The following is an 11,165-nucleotide window of genomic DNA, read 5'->3' on the forward strand; positions in this document are numbered from 1 at the left end:
TATTCGCTCATATTCCTGCTTAAAGAAACAATGTATCCAGCAACTCCGTCACATTAGTCTGCATCAGCCTTCTTACCCGTCGCAGAGTAGAGGCTTTCATCGAGCATGATACTTAATGGAGTATTCATCACTGTATACTCTACAACAGCTTCTTGACAATTGCCTTGTGTGAAAAGTGGTTTAAATTCGAGGCAACTTTTTCTAAAACAGTATTATTGACTAGAGGAATGCGAAGGGTTATCAACAAAACAGGAAGTTTACAGTATTTTCCCGTTGTCAGTCGAGTGAGTCGGCCATCATTCGTGGATGGAAGATTCTCGTCAAGTAGTTTTACTTACATGTAATAACACTTGCTATTACAAACACTGGCATGAGATGACAAGGTAAAGTATAATCTACAAATGTAAATAGAATTTGATCGGCATTTTATCCATTCCAAAAAGGTAATGATATAGCTGAAAAAGCATTTTTAAAGACAGCTTTTCCCTAGAGTACAAGCGATGCATCACATCCGGTAGACGTGCTTACGCAACCTATCTGAAGGGATGGAATGCAAATTGCGCACACTTGTTCGTGTTCATAGCCACAAAACGGAAATATTCGGTCAGGTAATGTCACTCGGTAAAAAATGATCGAAAAAGTACTATTCAGGAAAGTGTGAGGGTTAAACGTAAACAGCTTCCTTTTAATACAAGTTCAAACACAACGAGAAGAAAGTGCTGCGTACGTGTCATCGCAAAAACATGGCCTTTTCTTCGCTTCTTCGTAAAAATAGAACGTCGGTCGCTGTAATGCTGTTTTTGATGACGTTTTGTCCGTGTTGCACAGCAGATTTACTTGATCCAAGTCTTTTCAGTCAAACACTAACTAAACTAGCTACAGATGGACTTGGCGTCTCCAATTTGCAGGTAAGATCAAGTTTCAAAGTTTAGATAAACGTGAAGTCCTTTGAATTTCCGTGTACATTAAAAAATGTTTTGCACAAGTAAAATTCCTGTCAATTTTCACGTCCTGCGACATTTTTTCGCTTACCTCCAGCAGGAGAAGAATTATGTATCAATTTTGCTGCTAAACAAATTGACAATTTAACGGAACTATAATTATAAAAAGAAATCATAATTTTCGTACAATTTCATGTTGTAGCTTCAGTGAGCTACTCATAACAGTCAGGATCATTTAGAGAAGAGTGAGTGTACAAAACCCACGATCACTTACATAAGCCACATATTTCTTTCGCTCCGCTCAATAAAGACTGAGCAATAAGATATCAGATATCGACAGAGACGCAATAGTGTTAACTTCCTCAGAACACTAGGTTGAGCTTGAGGAGTAACACAAGAAATGTGTGGTCATTGAAAATAATAGTTACACTAAACAGTTGGAAATTTGTTCGTATTTTTAGTATTCAGGACATGCGTTTGGTTGCCAAGATAGATAGATAGAGTTAGAATGTAATGCATAACCTGGGGCTCAAAGTCACTTTGCTACTTTATCAATTATATTTGATCGTATCGGTTATATTATGGATAAAAGGAAAAAAAATTTCTGAAAAAGTACTCAAACTGAGATACAGACAATGAAATATGTTCCAAATGTGAGTTATTTATGGATGGAAACAAGAACAAAGCTAAACGAAAGTAAGATTACTGGCAAAAAGGAAACATGCATGTAACCTAACAACAAAAATTAGCAACGACATTGCAAAATGAACTTTCCGAACATCATGAAGAATATATATGTAACATACAGCATCGATTTAACGGAAATCTAATTCCCTGTAATCCCTCCATTTCTTAATTTTACTGAAAAATGAAAAGAAAATAGTGAAAATCGTAAAGCGATCCATGAAAAAAGATCCTGAGAATAAGATTAAGGCTCACACAAGCAATAAGCTAAGAATAAATAGTCTTGGTTTCCATACCTGTTCAAAATGTGGTCCTCCTTACGTATTTACTCTTATCAATGTCATCTTTGAAGTCTATTTCTTCTACCAACTATCTCGATTCCATTTCCAACCTTCCATTCCTACTGACAGCACACCATTTACGCGAAAAGAGTCGTCATACCAGCTGTTAGCTTTCTCTACAACTCCCATTTTATTTCCTTTTTTATCCATTCATTTCACTCTGAAATCTTGATTATTTCTTATCTAGGAGCATTTTGACAGTTTGAAGTTTACAGAGACAGCCGTGGATGGCAGTCAACTTATCCCCAATCTGGCAGCAAGTGTCTCAAACAAATTCAGAGACAGATTTCATGTGGTACAAAGGCTTAAGATTGCTGTTGAATCCTCCTGGCCCACACCTCCCTCATCAAGCCCGACAGAATGCTGTCGTGTGGCGAGTTCATCTAAAAATCTAGAATATGATTCCAGATTTCGCAAGCGGATCGACACATCAAGTGCGTGTGTAAAGGTATCCCAACTTGCTCCTCAAACACCAAAATATGTGGACAAGTCAGTCTTGGAGGAAATGAAAAATATTTTGCAGGATAATCCTTTCATCAAATGGCAATACTTTGCATCAGAAGAAGGCATGTTGGCAAATTACCCTGCATTTGAGGATACGGCAGATTGTAGATCTTACGATCCTCGTTTTAGGCCATTTTATGTTGAAACAGCCACGCCAAAACCAAAAGACGTTGTTCTTGTTCTCGACACTAGTGGATCAATGACAGGAAGCCGGCTCACGATCGCCAAGGAGGCTGCTAAGACGTTTTTAAGTACGATGAATCCCAGGGACAGGGTGAGTATAAAGAAAGTTCAGGTGTTTTAGCATTCAACCTTCTGCTACCGTTTCATATATAATTCTGTGCCACATACGGTTGTATCTGTTTCGTTACTTTAAAACGTTTTCACGGAAAGGGATCCTTTTTAAAGCACACACATTAAAGTATTTGATTCTATGTCGATATTCGATTTAGTGAGTATTTGCATATTAATGTATAGATTGAATCATTGATCAAGTTTAAGACTGATTTTACTGAATGATTGTTTAAGCTACGTTCACTTCAAACACACCAATTTACCGATGCAGTTCTTGATGTTTGTTGGGTAGCTGACTTACCAACCGACTTAACTACCTACCTCCCATGGCTAAAAGAGTGACTGCCCGACTAACTTGGCAGAATATTTTATCACTCTTTCTTCTAGATAGGAATAGTACGCTTCAGTGATGAAGCAACCACACCAACAGGGCACAGAAATGATGGACGTGACTGCCATAGCGAACGTTTAGCGGATGCCACACCCATAAATATTAATTACTTGGACAGCTATGTTGAGTCACTTTCTGCTGGAGGTAAGAATCAAAGGGCATACATTTCTATGTCGTTGACAGTCTCTGACTGTGATTTTACTGATTTAAAAGCAAAGTCCACAAAATGAATATTTTAAGGCTCAACCTCAAAAGTTCCCGGTTTTTTTTTTTTTATCAGTGTGTAAAGTCAAAATTAGCTAGCTGCTAAAGCTCTCTATAAACAAACAATAATCATATATCCTGTCGTCTCTGAAATACAGGACAGACTCAATACTCCAAAGCTTTCCGCTCAGCATTCAATCTGCTTAAAAGTTCCTCTGTTGGAAGAGAAGCCTCGAGGAACAAAGTCATAATCTTTCTAACGGATGGTAAACCAACCGATCAACCACAGGAAATTATGCAAACGATACAAACAAAGAACGCAGAGCTTAATAACGAGGTGGTAATTATGACATATGGAATGGAACAGGACTTACAAATCCTTCGAGATATTGCCAATCAAAATGGCTCCGGGTATGGAGTACCACAAGCTGCAGACGTCACTGTAAGTAAAACCACCGTAATAATGTCACTGTCACTGGCGTAATATGAATAAAAAATCTTCAAACACAATGTTAAATCCAATATTAACCAAACCAAGAAATTTATTGACTGTAAAATCCTTAAACATCGATTCCAAAACGTTTTTCTTCAAAAACCTACTTCTACCCGAAAAGCCACACGAGAAAAAGCCACCGCCAGGCAGTTCCCGGATGGTCACAACCAAAGCCTCCCAATTTCATGATCAAAATATCTTGACCACTTTGATTCTTGACGAGCTTAGCTTCATTCCCATGGAAAAACCGACATACCTGGTTAGAGCTATGTATACAGTCTTAGTTTCCATAGTCAGTCCTTTACAGGAAATCGTCAACATTTTCATCATATCTCCATCAGTGTAGAAGTTTCTATACTAACAAGCGATGTAAAAGTATATAATCCTGTTTAATAACGTTATCAGGGGTAAGGGAATCAACTTTAAATGTATCAGTTGGGCCTTAGAAGACCTAAAGTAAGTCATTCAAAAAGGTTTGACATTAAGTGGTTGAAGGAAAACCTCCTAACTGCTTTCAATTTATTTTAGGCTGGGAAATTTACTTATGTAGGAAACACAGAAAATTTGCGGAGAGACTTGGCAACGTATTACGATTTCTTCTCTGAAAATTTAGTACACGATGCACCAATCATATCCATTCCTTATGTTGATGCTTTTGGCACAGGTAAGAGTCAGGTAGAACAGTATTACTTGAAATTACGAGTTACAGCTGTTGGTCTCGAGAGAATCGAATGAGCCACCTCTAGTTCCTGTTTAACTCCTATGTACGGGTTTTAACCTAATTAGTCTTTTTCCATTTGCTTCTTGACCTTGCTCGACACTGCTATGGTTTTTTAATTTTGATTCTGCTCAAACGCGAGAGATCAACATTACCCTCTTTGACCATAACGCCCATGCAGTTGTTCCTCTGCTTACATGTGATGGTATTTAAATCATTGTCTGCAAAAAAAAATAATGAACACATACAGATGTGAATAGGACTAGTTAACCATTAGACTTGTTTTCCTATCTCGACAGGTCTGTTAACTTCTATTACACTCCCATGTTATTACCAAGGGAAATTCATTGGTATTGTTGGAACAGATATCAGCATGGAAGATCTACTGTCGGAAATCACCTATTTTCAGAGAGGCCAATCAAGCTACGCTTTCATGGTGGACAGTTCTGGGAGGACCATGATGCATCCTCTTCTACCAGCCCCTTCTGATGCTTTTGGTGATCCTATTTTTATGGATATAACAGCTTTAGAACTAGAACCCGAGTTTACTTCAGTGTTTATATCAATCAAAAGGTAATAGGTTTTTGCCAGAAGTAGCTATGTAAAAAAAAAAACTATCGTAGCCTGGCTATGGACATGAAAGGCAGTCAGTGTAAATATTTAGCTGTTGCTTCGATACTACTTCGTTACTGGGCAAAGGAAACTTTTTACCACAATTGGCAGCAATGTCGCAATCTGATCGGCCAATTTGCCGTCGTCGGTAAAAGAACAGGCCTCGCCTCTTGCGTCAACGTATCACGCATCGTGTAACATACGAAGACAATTGTTTTATTTGAAGTCGATATTGCGGTAAGAGACAAATGGAGAATGGTTTAGCGTGGTCTGTGCTCCTATCGACAGCGACATTCGTAATTTTTTAATTACATTCCTAGGACTATAGAGTCAAATTTATGATTTATTTCGCAAAAAACATCCATCCTCAAGTTAATCGTAAAATAATTTGATTTTTTTTCAAGTGGTGAGTCCGGACAGAAGACGTTTCCATCAAAGCGTTTTCTGGCTCGTGGTGGACAGGTGGAGGAAGGAGTGACAGTTACAACTAATCCATCAACTTATTACTGGAAACCAGTTCAACACACTAACTTCACTGTTGCGATTGTGGTTAAAGTTGGCGATAAGGATGAAACACTGGACACTTTGACCATTCCTTCGGGTAAAGCAAAATATCAACGGAAATGATAGGAATCATTCGCGAAAAATTTAGATTGGCCGACTTTTCGTTTCTATGCTGACGACTGATAGATCCTCAGTGATGGATTATAGGTCTTTAGAACGCTACCTTATTTCTTGAATGTGTTCCTACATTTACATGTTTATAGCAACCTCGCATATTTTGCTCCTTTCCACGCAGGTTTTGAACTCTCGTACCATCGCTTGGACTTAATGAGGCCCGATTCGCCTTGTGTTCACTTTTCAAGATATGCAGCAAAAGGTGTGTAAAAAGAAGAAAAAAACAAAATTTATGTAAAAGTAGTTCACCCATTCTCTTTTCGCTTGAATAGCATTAAAAGCCTTCAAACAAGAGTCAAGCGAAATGTGTCCTTGGTATCCAAAAATATCCAATGGAGAGCCAAAACTCTATAGGCTTTGGACGTCATGTTCAAATATTGTTACAACATTACCTTGGTGGGCCCACTTGAAAAGTGCCTCGCCGAGGAGGCCCCTTTTTTGAATGTTGATTTCTTTTGATGTTCAATAACTTTTTAAACCAGACTCAACAGTGGTAAAGTTTAGCGCAGAAGCCTTCACAGATCCATATAAATACCTTGGATTGGATGAATCAGTATCTAAGGTCAACGCTTACAAGAGGTTTATGACAAGTACAATGGCAAACAACCCCGGATTCAAAAGTGGCATTCGTGATACAGTCATAGCAACAAAGAAGGTAGAAGACATTTGGTTTCGTGAAAAGACGGAATATACTAAGTATCTTGTATGGAGATATGTTGGCACAGCCAATGGTGTGTTCAGAATGACGCCTGGAACTTTGCTAGCCAAATCTTACGATCCAAGGAAAAGACCATGGTAAATAATATATGTTTATAAACTTGTCTTTTGTCCTCTGAGTAGACATCATTAGTTCATAAACAAAGATATACGACAGTCCAGGCTAAATGTCCCACTTACCAACCTCAAATCTTACGTCTAAGCTTTGGTTACCATGTGATATGTCACATTATCATGTCATCTTTCGTCATTTCTTGAGGTACCACACCGCTCTCAGCAACACCGGGTCAGTTGCCCTTTCCACGCCTTATATTGACGCCTTCGGTGCAGGAGTGGTGATAACCGCTGCTCACACTCTCTACCGCGGTGAGATAAACAGCCAGCATACCACCAGCGATAAGGTTATTGGAGTCATGGGTGCAGACTTTCCTCTATCATACTTTCAAAAGCAAGTATATCACGTTTTGTAGACTGTACTTCCATGACATAGCTACGATAGTTTTGTGTCTTTTTACACCGTCCAAAACAGATTATTTTAGACTTTTATTTTAGCCACCAGGCTAAGACACGTTTTAACCGAGGTTGTCTTGTGCTAATTTTTGTCCATATTAATAACCATATTAATAAGTTTTTTTGTTTCAGACTCCTGACAGATACATACCCAAAGTGCGAGGAAAGCAGCTATGACTGTTTTGTATTGGATAGAGCTGGTTTTCTGATCATGCACAATGATTTCCTACAGCCAGAAATAACAGCTAAAACACTGGAGTATGTCCACATCACCGAGAAAGAAAAAGACATCGCCGAAGATCTGATACAAAAAGGTTATCTTGTGAAGAAAGAATGTCGAAATTTGGAGAATATCGAGTTGCAGAGCTTCTACGAGCTAAAGCTTCCATTTCAAGGAGTGAGTACTCTTGAGACTGGAAAGCGTTGCCAGAGGTATCAGCTATCAGAATTGGATGGGAGTAATACGTTTTTGGGTAAGAGAAGTAGCAAAAAATCTCACAGGTGCCTTAGAATGAATTGCTGCATCCAATTGAGGCTGATGACGCTTCTTTTGTCTTTTATGGCGATAGGGATCATATCGCGAGACAGCTTGTGTTCATCCAAGACTTGCAGCTGCTCCAGCAACAAAGAATGTTCTAACATACAGGGATTGACGTGCGAATGCCCTTGCTCCTCAATACTTGAATTCCATTATTGTAGGAGTGAATTTCTAGCGAGCAGGTAAGCTTACCATGACGTGAAAAGTTGATTGCGCTTTCGTATGTAAGCTAACCAGCCTTATTTCCTTGCAGTATTTCCATTTGTCCTGTGCCAGCTACTGTTCTTCCCTCTGAGCGAGTAAAGGATCCCTCTGTGATTGGCTTAGAGAAATGTTTCGACCCACATTGTGAGAGAAAGACTAGTTCGGAGGCATGTGACGGAGTCGTGGGCTGCTATTGGTGCGTTAGAGATAAGTTCGACACTCCTCTTTCCAAGAAATACTGCGCAGATATCAATACCTGCTATGGTGGCAAGCAAGGTAGATCTTAAAAGTTGATAGTTTCGAAAGAAACTGTTTGGGGCTGCGTCGGTGGGAGTAACGAAATAATTTGGATATATCAACAAAGTTGAAATGGTAAATTAGCCACCGTAATGATTACAAAAGCTGACGTTTCGAGCGTTAGCCCTTCGTCGGAGCGAATAGAGGAATTGTGGGTTGTGTGTGCTTTTAAAGGCAGAAAATGGAGCTACGTTATTGGTGGGAGCATGGCAACGAGAAAAACATGAATGAATTAGTGGAATGAAAAGCGTTCGTTGATCCCTGTGGGATTTAGACTACCGGTGTGATCGTTTTGAAGAATGATGGATTTAACTGAGTGGTTGTGAGGGTGAAACGTGAGAGTGAATGGAATGCGGTCGGAATCTTCCTTATGCGACGTTTGTAGTGCTGAATGTCGATCAATAAGTTGAGCGCGGTGGTAACCCGCTTGAACGACGGAAACAGGGTAACCACGTTTATCGAAGAACTGGCACATTGACTCTGATTTGTGGTGGAAATCAGAGTCATCACTACATAAACGACGAAGTCTTAGAAACTGAGAAAAAGGAATGGAATTCTTAACGTGAGATGGATGCGAAGACGAATATAACAAGTAATTATGCGAGTCTGTAGGTTTGTAATACACACTAGTGCATAAACCGTTACCTTCAATTGAAACTTTGACGTCTAAAAAGGATAAAGAATAGTCAGAAATTTCCCAGGTATATTTCAGAGCCGGGTGAAGAGAATTGGCTGCGGTTATGAATTTAGTGAGCTCCTCTCTGGTAGAGGAGGTAGCGCCGACACAGTCGTCGATGTAGCGACCGTAGAGTTCAGGTTTGGACCCGTTTTATTGGCTGAAAAATTGATGTTCGACAAAACCTACAAAAAGATTGGCATAGCTAGGTCCCATTTTGGTGCCCATAGTGTAGCGCATTCCATTCACTCTCACGTTTCACCCTCACAACCACTCAGTTAAATCCATCATTTTTAAAAACTTTAAATTAACTCAAAACGATCCAGAGACAAGCACTATCTTTTCGCAGCCTCCGCTCATTTCATTCAAACGCGACAATAACATAGGCAATTTTTTGGTCAGAAGTTCTTTTCAGACTAATGACCAACCAGGCACTTTTAAATGCGCTCGTGCACGATGCAAAACGTGTCCTTTCATTCACAACACTGATAAAATATCCGGGACCTAAACGATCCATTAAGATCACCGATCACTTCACGTGCACCTCCGCCAATGTAATCTATTGCATAACGTGCACTTATTGCGAAAAGATATACATCGGCGAAACAGTCAGAAGACTAGGTGACCGATTCCGAGAACACCTTCGAGACGTGGAAAGGAATGACAAGGACACATCGAAACCAGTCGCTAGACATTTTAATTTATCTAATCATTCTAAGCAACACATGGCAATCTGCGGTCTTTCCTTGCACTTAGGTGGCACGGAAAGCCGTAAAAATCTTGAACAAAAGCTCATCTTTCAAACGGTAGTCTAAATCCCACAGGGATCAACGAACGCTTTTCATTCCACTAATTCATTCATGTTTTTCTCGTTGTCATGCTCCCACCAATAACGAAGCTCCATTTTCTGCCTTTACAAGCACACACAACCCACAATTCCTCTATTCGCTCCGACGAGGGGCTAACGCTCGAAACGTCAGCTTTTGTAATCATTACGGTGGCTAATTTACCATTTCAACTTTGTTGATATATCCAAATTAGATCTTAAAAGTGTTTTTTTTTTTTTTTTTGTAGAGTTGCACTTTTCGTTATTAGTGTGCATTAAATAATGTATTTTATTACTCATTCTGTAGGCACAAGAGCCCCAGGAAGCAGTGATATTCCTACCAACACTTCCAATCCGGAAGATGACAATAAGGGTGGCCTCTCGGCCTGGGCGTTTGTTGGTATTGTTCTTGGGTCGTTAGGTGCTGTTGTTGTTCTTGCTCATGTCTGTGTTCATGTCTGTGTATGGATATTTCAATCGTACGAAGGCTTTTCTAACTGTTGGTGAACGTTTCTGTAGGCCAGCTTATTAAGTTTACTTGATTTTAAATGGAGTAATACTGTTGTCTTATTTCTAAGATCATGATTGTATCACTACACTTTTAAGTACTGGTTCTTTTTCCTACAAGTCCTTTCACTGAAGATCAGTTCGCTTACGTCTTAGGTCGTTTTGCCAACTTCTCAGGGCAGTTTGTTAACGTCTCATCGGTTGTTACGGTGACGTATTACAAAACGTTTAATTTTATAACATAGCCAAAGTAAAGCGCGCGCTCTGATTGGTCAATTTAGCGTCCCCCATTTGCCCATGGGTGTACGCTGCTGACGTGAGCAAATGCAAAGACTATTTTTCCGCGCGCGCTTGTTTTTTCTGGTCACGCAAGATTTGTTAAATAAAAGGGAACTCTTTAGCTACAATGTATCAATGTTATGTTATAAAACAAATGGTAAACACCAAAGCGTACACTATTGAGTTATGGATGCACTTGTGAGGTTTGCTAAGCACTCAAGAAGCTAGAGTCGCTCTCGGCTATCGCCTCGAGCGACTCTTACGCTTCTTTCGTGCTTAGTGTACGCTGTGGTGTTTACCATCTGTTAAACTCCATTAGGGAGAAGTTGATAATGCAGTCATTTCACCAAAAGTGGTCCGCCGGGTAAACGAAAGGATGATCTGACTGAACGAAAGAGAAGTCCGGCCACTAGTATTTTTGCACAGATCCTGCTGTTAATCTAATGCGGTGATCAATGTCATTTAGTTAACAAAGTTTAGCCAAGGCTTATCGAATGAACGTATTCAAGACAAAAACTATACGATCTATACAATATGCACTTGGCTATGGAGAACCATGTAGTTTTAACCGCAAGGTTCTCCATCTTTGTGTTATTGTGTGCGGAAAAATTTCCCAACAGTACCCGTTGACAAAGTCGCCTCCAAGAGAGGAGTCATGTACTAAGTAATATAATATCTACGCTAGCTCATATTTCAAGTATAACTTGTTTCAGTTATCGAAGTAAGAGTTAACAACAAACTCAAGGAGCTG

General features: G+C 39.6%; 1 protein-coding gene across 1 annotated transcript; it reads left to right on the top strand.

Annotated features, from left to right (window-relative positions):
• Positions 1-605: 605 nt before the first annotated feature.
• On the top strand, positions 606-10,542 carry LOC148731905 (VWFA and cache domain-containing protein 1-like). The gene is made up of 14 exons (XM_088761460.1): positions 606-908; positions 2,154-2,744; positions 3,152-3,299; positions 3,518-3,801; positions 4,381-4,516; positions 4,870-5,143; positions 5,587-5,783; positions 5,982-6,062; positions 6,343-6,655; positions 6,837-7,025; positions 7,220-7,560; positions 7,657-7,807; positions 7,879-8,105; positions 9,936-10,542. The coding sequence occupies exons 1-14, from the start codon at positions 744-746 to the stop codon at positions 10,133-10,135; spliced, it is 3,297 nt and encodes a 1,098-aa protein (XP_088617586.1). The 5' UTR covers positions 606-743; the 3' UTR covers positions 10,136-10,542.
• Positions 10,543-11,165: the final 623 nt, after the last annotated feature.

The sequence above is a fragment of the Stylophora pistillata genome, chromosome 5, assembly GCF_964205215.1.
Source record: "Stylophora pistillata chromosome 5, jaStyPist1.2, whole genome shotgun sequence".
NCBI classification, from domain to species: domain Eukaryota; kingdom Metazoa; phylum Cnidaria; class Anthozoa; order Scleractinia; family Pocilloporidae; genus Stylophora; species Stylophora pistillata.